This window comes from Macaca nemestrina, chromosome X (genome assembly GCF_043159975.1).
Source record: "Macaca nemestrina isolate mMacNem1 chromosome X, mMacNem.hap1, whole genome shotgun sequence".
Classification (NCBI taxonomy): Eukaryota; Metazoa; Chordata; class Mammalia; order Primates; family Cercopithecidae; genus Macaca; species Macaca nemestrina.
This window is the reverse complement of record NC_092145.1, coordinates 48,332,121-48,345,783: the sequence shown is the minus strand read 5'-3', so window position 1 is coordinate 48,345,783 and position 13,663 is coordinate 48,332,121. Positions and strand designations below refer to the sequence as shown.

At 42.4% G+C, this 13,663-nt stretch overlaps 1 protein-coding gene across 5 annotated transcripts in view; it reads right to left on the bottom strand.

Moving 5' to 3' along the window:
• LOC105490435 (MORC family CW-type zinc finger 4) overlaps nt 1-9,834 on the bottom strand; it is a 60,845-nt gene extending 51,011 nt beyond the window's left edge. For 2 of the 5 annotated variants that reach the window (XM_011756037.3, XM_011756039.3), the window contains exons 1-3: nt 9,486-9,834; nt 9,295-9,367; nt 1,905-2,037 (exon numbers count right to left, since the gene is read on the bottom strand). In XM_011756037.3, coding sequence (XP_011754339.1) covers nt 1,905-2,037; nt 9,295-9,367; nt 9,486-9,587 — 308 coding nt within the window. In that variant the 5' untranslated portion in view covers nt 9,588-9,834. The remainder of the gene's footprint in view (nt 1-1,904; nt 2,038-9,294; nt 9,368-9,485) is intronic. The other 3 variants (XM_011756038.3, XM_011756040.3, XM_071088827.1) reach the window with 2 other exon arrangements.
• Nucleotides 9,835-13,663: the final 3,829 nt, after the last annotated feature.

Here is a 13,663-nt window from a genome sequence, read left to right as displayed (position 1 = left end):
TGCACACAGGTGCTCAATAAAAATTTGTTGAATGAATAAATGAATGAATCTGGAACAAAAATTGTGGCAATTATTTTGAAACCATTCTTCTCCTCCTTTCTACCTTATAACTCTAACCAAGTTTCACAGATGTAGTCCCACAGACAAAATGGAAGAAGATCAGATTTGCTGGGCCCACTACTCAACACCCATGTCAATGGGATAAGGTATGATGGGACGGAATCATTAATAAGATAAGCAATTTTGGATGGGTGCGGTGGTTCACGCCTGTGATCCCAGCACTTTGGGAGGCTGAGGCGGGTGAATCACTTGAGGTCAGGAGCTCAAGACCAGCCTGGACAACATGGCAAAACCCTGTCTCTACTAAAAATACAAAATTATTAGCCGGGCATGGTGGCACACACCTATAATCCCAGCTACTCGGGAGGCTGACGTATGAGAATCATTTGAACCCAGGAGGCTGGGGTTGCAGTGAGCTGAGATCACGCCACAGCACTCCAGCCTGGGTGATGGAGTGAGACTGTCTCAAAAAATAAGAAGACAAGTAATTTTAGGGGGGAAAAAAACAACTAGTACATACAGAACTGAATATATAAATGCTTTGGTTCCATCCCATCTAAAATTGTATTTTCCTTAATATATAATAAGAAAATATATATATGTTAATAATAATAAGAAAATATATATATTCTTAATATATAATATTAGCTTCAGGATATAAAACTGGTATTATAAGTTGAAGGATTGAGCCAACTCTCTACCTTCACTAACATACTGGTCACAATTCTTGTTTCACTTTTAGAGGTTTTCCTCAAATAGTCTTCTAATTAGGAGGGTCTGAGACACAAGGTATACAGACTGCTGAGTGGTAAAACGCAACCACTTACTTTGCCCAAATTTCATGTCTGTTTCTTTGATGGATCAAAGGGATTTCCCTACAAACAGAGTAATTCATTTAGAATACCTACAAGGGTAACTACAACCACATGAATTTATTTTCCATTTTTATAGTTTGGAGCCCTTTCCCTCCTCCACAGCACTCCTCCATTGTTACTCGTGCTTCACACACTCTAGTTCAGGAAGCCACAGGGAGAGTAATCAACCTCATCTGCTAAAAAGGAAAAGAGAAGGAAGGAGTTGAAGGAACACTCATCTTCCACTGAGTGATACGCGAAGATGATATAGTATAAATTTACGTTCTCAACTACAAATGTTTTAAAGTGATTAAATGAACTGAGAGTGGCAACAGAAATCTAGCACCAGCTTCAACAGTTAGAAAGGAGAATTTCCTAAGTTTGTGATTCTACTGCAAAACCTTTAAAGAATATGTGTCTGAATGCCTTCTATTTATCTTGCATGGGGTTTGATTATACCCAGGCACCTTCATGGTTCCAATCAATAAATCATTCCAACTCCAATACTTCTGATTTAAGAGTGAGTTTAGGCTAATATAAATTGGAGGTCTCGGACCATTGAAGGCCTCTGGGTCTTTTTATTTGCTGTTCTCTTTGCATGAACTGTCATCCCTTGCTCCCTGCCCCTTTACCTGGTTAAACTGTACTCACCCTTAGATCTCAGCTTAAATATCATTTTGTCTAGGATACTTTTCCTAACCTCTGGGATCAGATTGGGTTCCCCTGATGACTCATCTCAAGCATTCTGTACCTTCTTATCATTATGCTTATAGCTGTTTATTACTTAATTGTCTAAATTGCCAGCTAGGCTGAAAGCTCTGTGAGGACAGGACAGTATTTGTTTCATAATCAGTGTCCTGGCACATAAGAGATGCTTAATAAATATTTGTTGAATAAACAAAAGGAAAGCAAAATATTAATGAAAATTATGAAGCCTTAAATAGGGTTCATGAGCTTAAGACAAGAAAAAGCCAATGAAGACATTTTTACCTGAGCATTCGGTGTAGTTTATGAGGTGTCATCCCACATCCATCATCGGTAAAGGTCAAACAAGATTTATTCTTGACCTCCTCAACATCTATAAAGACCGTCCTGGCAGATACATCTGGATCTACAGCATTATCTGCAAAAGGTAAAAATCTGTGATATTAGATCCCCTTTTCCAATATTGTATCAAAATCTCTAGTTCAGTGACTCCAAGACATAGAAAATGTCCTTTCTTTCCCTCATTTGGATGTTCGAGAAGGTATCAGGGAGCATTAATGGTAGTGCACTCACTAAATTACAGAGAACAAAAGAGATGATGGCAGATTGAGTTCTAAAGCTGATTTCCAGATTTCACATGAGCGATCTGCAATCTGCCTTTCCACTTCAAACTGCAGGGTCTTTGGAAAAAAGTATTAATAACTACTCCCATATAAAAAGCATTTTGCTCCATTTTTGTCTTATTACTTCTTCTTGCCTTTTAGCCCCTTTACTGTTTATATACACATACAGTAAAGAGTGGTTACGGAGAAAAGCTGAATGAGCAATTTTGGTAAAAGATGATGCATATTACACACATTACAGTTTATTTGTGATCATTTTATTTTCTTCTTTCTTACATCACCTCCTCTGTTAAAGAACACAGATAGTACTGCCATTCCTGTTTATAGCCTAAGAGGCACTGAAAGGGTTAGAGTTTAAAACCAAAAGCCTTAATTGCCTGCCTAGATCTCAGTGATGGTAGCAAGCATACTTAAAAGGAGTGATTTTTGCTTAGGTATTTTGTAATAGTTTTAAAGGCAAGGCTGTCCATCCTCTCAGGAAATGGAGAACATAGAATCAAAGTAGAAAAAATACATAGGTTCACGATTCCTCCTGATTTATGTCTTCACAATGAGTTAATTATTTAAGACTCCAGGCCAGGCGTGGTGGCTCACGCCTGTAATCCCAGCACTTTGGGAGGCCAAGGCGGGCGGATCACAAGGTCAAGAGATCAAGACCATCCTGGCTAACATGGTGAAACCCCGTCTCTACTAAAAATACAAAAATTTAGCCAGGCATGGTGGCAGGAACCTGTAGTCCCAGCTACTCGGGAGGCTGAGGCAGGAGAACGGCGTGAACCTGGGAGGTGGAGCTGGCAGTGAGCCGAGATCGCGCCACGGCACTCTAACCTGGGCAACAGAGCGAGACTTCATCTCAAACAAACAAACAAACAACAAAAAAAAAGACTCCAAAGACATCAAAAATTGCCATAGTCTAACAATTGTGTCACATTCACAACCCCAGGGGTGCCACTGTCTAGTTGCCACATGTTTTTACCACAGGTACCAGTTTACATAATTGTCAATCACCGACAAATGTGGCTCACTGGCCACAACTGAGGGGCAGTTTATACAATCTGTTGGATAGGTTCCTTAATCGTTCCCCGTCTCTACTAAGCTCTTTGAGCAAGACAGAGTCCTTGCCTTCCACTCTCTTCCCTTTCCCTGGTATCCTATACTGCTTTAGTGATACCAAAAAGCTAAGCTGAGACAGCCAGGTCAAGTCCTGGCCATATACTTGTTCCATTACCACTGATCAAATCATGTCATTTTTTTCCCGGGAACACCCCTTACAATCAAGAGAAGTATTACAAATATGCAAAACACCCATTTTTTAAATAATACAATTAACAATATCAGTTACAGCCACTTGGATATGTGGAATGTTCATTAAATAAAACAAAATACAGATTAATTTCAAGGGCCACAATGGTATTGCCAGAGTCACTGATAAAACTGTCACTGACTGTAAGTGGAAAAAGTCTTAATAGCAGTAGGGCATCACCAATAGTCCCAGAAGGGGATTAAGAGGCCTGGTATAGTCAATCTTTTTTTTTTTTTTTTTTATTCACAAGGCCCTAAGGGAAAGTTTATTTCATATGAGTAGCAGCCACTTTTTTTGTTTTTATTTTTTTAATTCACATAATAGTTGTACATATTTATAGAATACAATGTGTAATGATCAAATCAGGATAATTAGCATATTCATTACCTCAAACATTTATCACTTCTTTTGTTGGGAATATTCAAAATCTATTCTTCTAGCTATTTGAAAATATACAGTTAATTATTATTAATTATAGCCATTCTACAGTGCTATAAAACACTAGAACTTATTTATTTTATCTTAGTTGTAATTCTGTAGTCATTAACCAACCTCTAGCTATAACCCCTCCCACCCTTCCCAGCCTTTATTAACTACTATTCCACTCTCTACTTCTAAGCTTATTGCAATAACCTCCTAACTACTTTTTTTTTTTTTTTTTTTTTGAGGTGGAATCTGGCTCTGTCGCCCAGGCTGGAGTGCAGTGGTGCAATCTCGGCTCACTGCAAGCTCCACGTCCCGGGTTCCTGCCATTCTCCTGCCTCAGCCTGGCTAATATTTTGTATTTTCAGTAGAGATGGAGTTTCACCATGTTAGCCAGGATGGTCTTGATCTCCTGACTCCGTGATCCGCCTGCCTCGGCCTCCCAAAGTGCTGGGATTACAGACGTGAGCCACCGCGCCCAGCCCTAACTACTATTATAAATCCATATATCTCCCTTTCAATTTTATACACTGCTGAAGATTAACTTTCCTGAAGCACAGCTCTGATCATGACATTCCTCTGCTCAGAAAACTTCAGGCTAAAAAGCCAAACACCGGAGCCTTCCAGTCAAAACCTGATCCCAGATGACCTTTTTAACCTCATTCCCTACTGGGTATTTCCAGTAAAAAGACCTGTGTTTGCATCCTGGATCTGCTACTTAGTACTTTTTTAGTTTCCACATAGAAGTTAGAACATTCCACATAGTTTGCCTTCTGTGCCTGGCTTATTTCATTTAACATAATGTCCTTCAAGTTTATCCATGTTGCTGCAAATGACAATATTTCCTTCTTTTTATGGCTAAGCAGTATTCCATTGTGTCTATATACCACATTTTCTTTATCCATTCTTCTGTTGATGGATGATATAGTCAAGCTTTAAGGACCAGGTGGGGGGCCTAGGGCCCATATAATGTGGCAAGACAGGTGGGCTAAGTTTTGGCAGGAGTTACAAGTCTGTCATGTAATGGCGGCTTTATCAGAAATGTAGTTCTTTTTTTTTTGAGACGGAGTCTCGCTCTGTCGCCCAGGCTGGCGTGCAGTGGCCGGATCTCAGCTCACTGCAAGCTCCGCCTCCCGGGTTCACGCCATTCTCCTGCCTCAGCCTCCCGAGTAGCTGGGACTACAGGCGCCCGCCACCTCGCCCGGCTAGTTTTTTTGTAGTTTTAGTAGAGACGGGGTTTCACTGTGTTCACCAGGATGGTCTCGATCTCCTGACCTCGTGATCCACCCGTCTCAGCCTCCCAAAGTGCTGGGATTACAGGCTTGAGCCACCGCGCCCGGCCAGAAATGTAGTTCTTTACTTTGTAAGAGGCAGCAGTATTTTTCTTTAACTGACTAAAGGATTCAGCATTACTTAGCTGCCTACACTGTTTCAAGAACCTTTACTCGGCAATCAGGCCATGAATTGTGTTGGGACTGATCAGACACTCCTGCTGGCAGACAACCAAAGGCACTGTGACTGATGATATAACTTGCCAATCAACTGGACATCATTTATACACTGAAAACTCTGGACATAGAGGAATTTTTTTCTAACAATTTGTGAACATTCACGATTCAAACACATAACACCTATCTACTGCAACTACATGTTTACCCAATGGTGCATTCAACGAATCAGCTCAAAGGCCTCTCACAATATCACCTCAATTCTTTTCCTCTTTACTGCAATTTTGCCCAAACTTTACTAGGTACTTTTTTTTTTTTTTTTTTTTTTTTTTACAGGAACACACCAAATAGTTTTAACACAGGCACTTCAGGAGTTACAAGGTAGCTGCCAGGAGCAGCTCAACATTTTATCTCCTTGGCTGGAAGCTCATGGAATACAAGGGGGAGGGGGCATGCAAGAGGCCAGGGTCAGCTGGAGCAGTAGGGAAAGAGAGATCAGTAAAGAGGCACCAGCAAGCACGGTTTTGTACTTACTTTCAGTTTTACATGGCCTTTCATTCGGTCTCAGCAAATGAAATTACAATAATAACAAGGCTGGCCTCAATAAATGAACTTATGATAACAAGGCACCGATCTGGAGGCTGGTTTCAATCCTACTTCTTGCTGCTTAACCCTCCAAACATTTACTAATACATGGCAAATGCTATTGGATCCCAGAAAATCTATCTTCTCTCCTAACCCGGCCCATCCAGCCAATGAACAGGTAGCGCAATGAAAGAACCCTTACTCCTCTCTCCCTGCCCACCAGTTAGGTGAGAATTGTGCTATCAGATGCTGGAGTGTCTTCATTCCCTAACCTGGCCACACAATCCCATGTGCTACCAAATCACAAGGAGTTTTCTCTCTGCTAACTTAGCTCATGCTATCCCTTGGTGGGAGGACCCCATCTCTACCTTCCCCTTGCTCTCTATCTCATCAGAATCTAGGAGGCAATGAGAAACTATTCCATGACGGCCTCCCAGGAGAGATAAGATGGCAAGTGGGAGATGGCTTTGAGGTAGTGCTTCACAAGCCTCTCATCCTTTTCTGTTTCATAGCATCACAAGGCTCCCATCCTCCCCTGTTCCAGAAGAATGGCCTATAGGTGGCTATATGAAAGATTACCAAGGGTGGAGCTACTGTCCTACAGAAATCCTGCAGGTATCTAAAAGTATTCCTGCCTAAAGGTAAAGTCATCACCTTTTGTCACAAGCCTATTCTTCCTTTGTTACAAACACACACAAGGTTAGCACTGAAGTGACCACAAATTTGAAATTTAAGTACTTTTCTTATCCCTCCCTCTCCTTTACCCTATACATCCCTAGACTCTCTCATATCCTATTTACTCTATTTCCATTGTCAGTCTCTTACAAAGTTTATTTCCCCTCATCTGGATTATTGCAATAACCTCCTAACTAGTCATATAAATCTGTATCTCTCTCTCCTTCAATTTTATACACTGCTGCAAGATTGACTTTCCTGATACACAGCTCTGATCATGACATTCCCCTGCTCAGAAAACTTCAGGCTAAAAAGCAAAATACTGAAGCCTCCCAGTCACATCCTGATTCCAGATGACCTTTATAACCTCATCCTTACTTAGTATCTGGAGTAAAAAGGCCTGTGTTTGAGTCCTGGATCTGCTATTTAGTATACACGTAACCTTGGAAAAGTCAATTAAATTTTCTGAACCTCTTTTTCTTCATCTGCAGGATGAAAGTAAATGTTTACCTCAAAGGGTAATGTTAAAAAGTTATTTGTGAAAGCTGTTTGTAAACTTTTTAAGTACCTATCATTTTTACTATTTGTGAACCCCATGCTCTAATTAAACTCCACTCAATATTCTTCATGCCTTTGTTCAAGCAGTTGTTCCTTTTGCCTGGAATTCCTCCCCACCCATATCCACATGTCCCAATCTTTCAAATCTCAGTTTAAATGTCACCTCCTCTACAAAGCATTTCCTAACCTTCCTCTTCCTGATAAACTGGAAGCCATTCCTCCTTCCTCTGAACTCCCACAGCACTTGTTTTTATCTTTGTTTATATATCGATTTCTATTTTGTTGTTATACAAAGCATAAACCTTCTGTACATGTTTTATCTCCCCTACTAGAAGAGTGAATCTGTGTTATATTCATTTTTGTGCCTACCACAGTGGCCTTGCACACAGTGGGTGCTCAATAAATATTTACCAAATGAATGATTCACTAGAAAATTAATGCCTAAGTGGATAAAATGATTGAAGGAAAACCCAAAATGAAAGCTTTGGATTGCCAGTTAACACTTTGCTCTCTCTTTTCCGTATTATTAATATTTTCACAAATAGTTGTTATTTGGTCTTAAAATCTGTGTTTGTATACATGTATGCATGCATGTGTGTGCATAATACATACACATATTTGTTCTCATACTGGACATCTTAGATCTGACTTAGGTTCTTTAAGGTAATGCTTATGGCCAAAATCACAAATATTCAAAATTACAAATTTAAAACTCATTAAATCACCTGGAAAGTACAGTAAGCATAGCACAGGTATATCACATTCTACACGGTGCCAACCATGAGAGAACAATACATTTTGGTTTCCCATTCGGTTCCCTATGTAACCGTTTACATTCGGTTCCCTATGTAAACATATGGGGAGTTTACATAGAACTCCCCACTATGTAAATCATTATTTTTTGCTCCCTTGTAGTCTTTCTTGCAAATTACATACTTAACTTGGATTGTATTCCATTCTGCAGAGGTTCAGTGCACAGCCCCAAGGCACAGTACCAAACCTCAAAGATACAGTCCCTCTGCTCTAGGGTTCCAAACGTATCAATTCCACTTTTTGCCTTTCACCTTCTAATTAAATTATACATATTGTAAAGCATTCCGTGTTAAGGTTAATCATCAAAGGTCTCTATCATTCTTATCAACCTTCCAACTAAGTCTCCTGCTACCCATTGACTTCTTACCCAAGATAACTCTCATGACAAGGCCACAGGGATTGCTTAAGTAGAGACTGGGGTTCATTTGGGGAGCTTTGAAAACATTTTCAAGAGTTTGTTCTGTGCAACCTTGTCCATAAATACTTCTTCCTTCTTTCGATTTTCAAAGCATGTATAATGCGCCCTGTATGCTGCTGCATTTTGTACAAGACTGTAGTTCTTCTTTGCTTTCCACACAGTAGCACACTACTGCAAAAATTGGTGTACTTAGCTTGAAGGGATCAACTGAAAACACTTGAAAAGCAAACACCGGTGGAGCGAGAGGTTAAGTACTCAATATTCATTCCAGCGGTGTGAGGGCGCTCGTGGACCACGGACCCAGCCCTCCGCAGTAGCAGGGAGCCAAATGCACTCGTGTCATCTCTTAAGAGATGTCCCATCATTCCTAACTTTCTTGTCTCAAAAGTTAAGGAACTCCCCTTTCCAGACCTTTCCCCAGGACCCGCCTCGGTCCTCTACAACGCCCCTTTGCTAGCTGGGCATCTTCCGTCGGTCGCCAGCCCCTGCTGAGCCCAGCTGCCTCGGGGCCTGAGGTTTTTATGCATCTCCTTTTGATTCCTAACTAAGCTATCCTAAAGTGCCCGAACATCACGAGCGCGAGAGAAAAAACATACTGGTATCTTTAACGCTTCGGACACACCTCGTTTCCTCCGTTTTATGAGCGGAACCCAGTTCCTGGCGAGAGAGACATCCCCCTCCTCTGCCTGCCGAGCCGGGGCCGGTTCCGAGGCCCCCACCCCAGCCCCGGCCCGCCCCGCGCGGCTCTGCGCATTCCTCTCGCGTCCGCGGCACCACGCTGGCACCACTGCCTCGGGCGAACACTGCCGAGCCCGCCCTCGCCACTCACCTAGCAGCTCCGCGATGGCACTGAAGGGTCGCGTGTGGCTGCTGGAGTTGCTCTGGAGGTAGCGGGGGCTCATCTGGGGGCGAGAGAAGGTCCCGTCCCGCGTGAGGCCTCGGCCCGCCGGGCCCTCCCCGCGCGCCCCCCGCAGCCCAGGGGCCCGCGCGCGCGTCCGCCCCCTCGGGCCCCGGACCTACCGTGCTCAGGCGGATCCCGAAGGCCTGCGGGCCGCCGCCGGGCCGGGCCAGCCCGCAGCCCGGCGCGCCAGGACCGGCGGGGGCCCCTCGGTACAGGAGCATTTTTTTGGCCGCCAGGGTACCCGTCTGCTGCCGCCGGACCCCTGGCCCGGCGGTCCGGGACTAGCCCTTGCTCACTCCCACTCGCAGCTGGCGGCGACCGTCCGGGACCGGCCCTCCCTGGCTCCCACTCGCAGCTGGCGGAGGCGGGGCGCGCTCCAGCCACCTGTCCCGGGCGGGAGGGGTGAGGCCGGCTGAGCCAAGCGGCGGCTCCGCCCTGTCAGCACCTCTACCGACCCGGCGACTGCTCGGGCTGCCTCTGGGCCGTACAGAAATATGGCGACCTCCTGACAGCCGCTCCTTGATCCCCGCCCCTAATTAATTCTTGGCGTTTGCCATAGGCCAGGCCGCCGAGCGGGAAAGCGCGGGGGCCGAGGGGAGGGCGCGTGGGGAGGGGCGTGAATGAAGCAAGAGGAGGGAGAGCATGTATGGGATTTCTGGAACCTAGTCCCGCTTAAGCTGCATGACTAACAGACAAGATAAGACAAGTCTTTCAAGTTCTAAAGACTACAGTGTTGCTATCTGGGAAGATAGCAAGCTCGCCTGATGGGAAAACATTCTACCTACTCTGCCTCAAATGCCTCCAGAAGCACCCAGAACTTTCTGGAAGGCACTTAGCAAATTATCTCCAAAGTCTTGCTAGAATGCAGGGACGGTGTTTCTAAAAGGAGAAATTTGATTCACTTAAATACCGCCAAGTAGGGGATTGGTCGAGTTATGAAGTATGCATAAAATGAAATGCCGTGCAGTTCTTAAAGGCCATGTTTGTAGATAAGTATGTGTTTATGTAGAAAAATATTCATGAAGGAATGAAGAAAACAAGGAGTTACAACATATTGTGGAATGCATGATGCCTTTTCTATTGCAAAAACAAGTATATGTGTATGCATATATACATATAAATGCATACATACACACATATACACACATACACACAACAAAAACCACTTGATATACAGCAAGATGATATCTCTGGGTCTTGAACTAGACACTTTTTCCTTTTTTCTTACCTGTATTTTCTAATGTACTATAAATATACCCTGATAATAGAAAAATAGATTCGTTAAAAATATATGTAACATTCTATGGCATGAATGAACTATAATTTATTTGACTATTCCTTTATGGTAATTTAGGTTGTCCTCTTTTTTTAATTTTGACAATACAAAAAATGCTCCTTCACACACTCATGTACAGGTCATTAATTTCTGATACTGTTATCTCCACAGAATGAATTCCAAAAGATGAGATTGCTGCATCTAATAGCATGTGCATGGTTTAATCTTAATAAATGCTGTAAGATAGGCAATTTGCCCTCCCAGCAACAATTGGCGCTATTTTGCCATGTTCATAGCACTAGATGGTCCCAATCTTTTAACTTTTTGACAGTCTTTTCAATAAAAAATAGTATCTCCTCATTGTTTTAATTTGCATTTTCCTGACTACCAGTAAGGTTGAATATCTTTTCAAATGTTTAGTATACATTTGCATCTCCTCTTCTATAAATGCCTGTTTATGCCTTGGAGCATCATTTTTTACCCCCACTGGGTGCTTTACATCTGTCTATTTTTTAGTTATCTTTTCTTCAAATTTTTAAAATACACAAAAGTACAGAAAACAATATAATGAATCCCATGTATTTATTACTCAGATGCAGTAATTATCAAGACTGCCACACCTGCTGCAATGGACTGAACATTTGTGCTCCCCAAAATTCGTATGTTGAAATCCTAACTCCCAATATGATGGTATTAGGTATTAGGATTAGGAGTTGGGGCCTTTGCCAAGTAATTAGGTCATGAGGGTGGAACCCTCATGATGGGATTAGTGCCTCATAAAAAGGACCCCAGAGAGCTCTCTCACCCTCTTCCACGAGGACTCAAGAAAGGGTCTGAATTCTGCAACCCAGAAGAGGGACCCTACCAGAACCTGACCATCTGCTGTTAATACGCAACCTAGTCTATGGTACTTTGTTAACAGCAGCCAGATCTGACTAAGGCACTTGTTTTCTATATCCCTTTTCTTCTTCTTTTTCATTTCTGTAAGCTGTGAGCATTTCAGGGCAAATCTCAAACATCATGCCATTTTATTTTATATACTTCAGTGTTCTTTAAAAACATGTACATTTTCTAACAAACATAACCACCATGCCACTTTTATACCAAACAAAATTTATACTAATTCTTTGTTATCTTCTAATACCCAGTCTTATTTTTGAGACAGGGTCTCGCTCTGTCACCCAGGCTTTAGTGCAGTGGTACGATCTTGGCTCACTGCAGCCTTGACCTCCTGGGATCAAGCAATTCTCCCAACTCAGCCTCCTTAGTAGCTGGGACTACAGGCATACACCATCACACCCAGGTCATTTTTTTACTTTTTATATTTTCTAGAGATGGGGTTTTGCCACGTTGCCCAGGCTGGTCTCAAGCTCCTGGGCTCATGCAATCCACCTGATTTGGCCTCCCAACATGCTGGGATTACAGGCGCAAGCCACTTTGCTTGGCGCAGTCCATATTCTGATTTCCCCCAATTGTCTCAGAAATGTCTACTTACAGTTGGTTTGTTGAAATCTAGACTCCAAGTGCACACATTGCACATGGTTATGTGTCTTAAATCCATTTTAATCTAAAAGTCTCCCCTCTCTTTTTTTTTTTATTCATGCTATTGATTTTTTTTTTTTTTTTTTTTTTTTTTTTTTGGTAGAGATGGGTTCTCCCCACGTTGCCCAGGCTGCTCTTGGACTCCTGGGCTCAAATGATCCTCCCACCTCGGCCTCCCAAAGTGCTGGGATTACACGTGTGAGCCATCGTGCCCAACCCCTTGAGTTGTTAAACAAACCGAGACAGTTGGACTGTTGAATGCCCTACGTTTTCATTTGTCTTGCTTCTTCATGTTACTTAACTTGCTCCTCTTGTTACAGGAAAAAGTGTAACTTAACTATAAACCATAAATTGTCTCTAGAGTCTTAGAGTCTAGTACAATGTTTTCTAAATAGGAATGCTCATAGATGGTGCTATATAGTTCCCATTGCATCACATCAGGAAATACATACTGTGCAACACTTAGACATGTTCAGATTCATCATTGACTTCAGGGAGAGGCAGCCTGAAGCTTCCACTATAAATTTCTCCACCAACCTTTTACTTTATGGTTTCATTGTCTGAAAAACATATGTTATTAGGACTGTAAAATTATGATAGTCAATCTCATAATTTCTTCTAATTTATTAACTGGATCATTCTGTATAGAACTTACCCTCATCAACCATGGCTATTTGGTTCATCTGAAATACAATTTATATAGGAAGGACATGATAAATGCTTAACTCTTTACATTTAATTGGCAATTTTTAATGTAAAGAGATGACGTCTGTGATGGATACTGTGATGTGTCAGCCCACCTCTCATTTCAATAAAAGACTTGTTGACTGAGCTGCTAGGAGAAATGTTGACAGACTGCCTTCAGCTGTTAGCCCTTCAGGGATTGCTTCAGGTAATCTCTGTTTACCCAAGGTCACAAACTTTTCTGGGGCAGCCTGCAGTAACTGATCAAAGAGGGGGTATAAAGACCTGACTGTCTCAACCCAATTTGGGACAACTGGGAAGGGTCATTCTAACTCCAAATCTCTCTGTGGGGTTGGCTCTCTGCTGTTGAACCTGCATTGTAGCTCAGTGTTCCCCTCTGCCTACACCTACTTCATTGCACAGATCCTAATCTAAGAATACCTCTTAATAAGCACCCTGCACAGAAAGCTCTTTCTTGGAATCTGCCTCCTGGGGAACTCAAACTGTAACACTTGAAATTGGGAGTGATCCAAGAAATTTGGGACTATGATGATATTTGGTAAAAGGTGAAAGATTTATATGATCTGAAGAGAAACCAGAGCATTTGGATGATATTTGGGAGCTAAATCACTTACTGCCCTGTTGGCAATAAGGACCATATCACAGAGTGGATGGAGTACAGATAGCCCCCTGCCACAAGGCAGCAGTCCTATTATTGTTAAAACTTCCACCAGGTGGTGAATTGGAATGGTTAAAGGGAACGTATAATCTTTTGTGATGTTTCAAGTGTTTGAG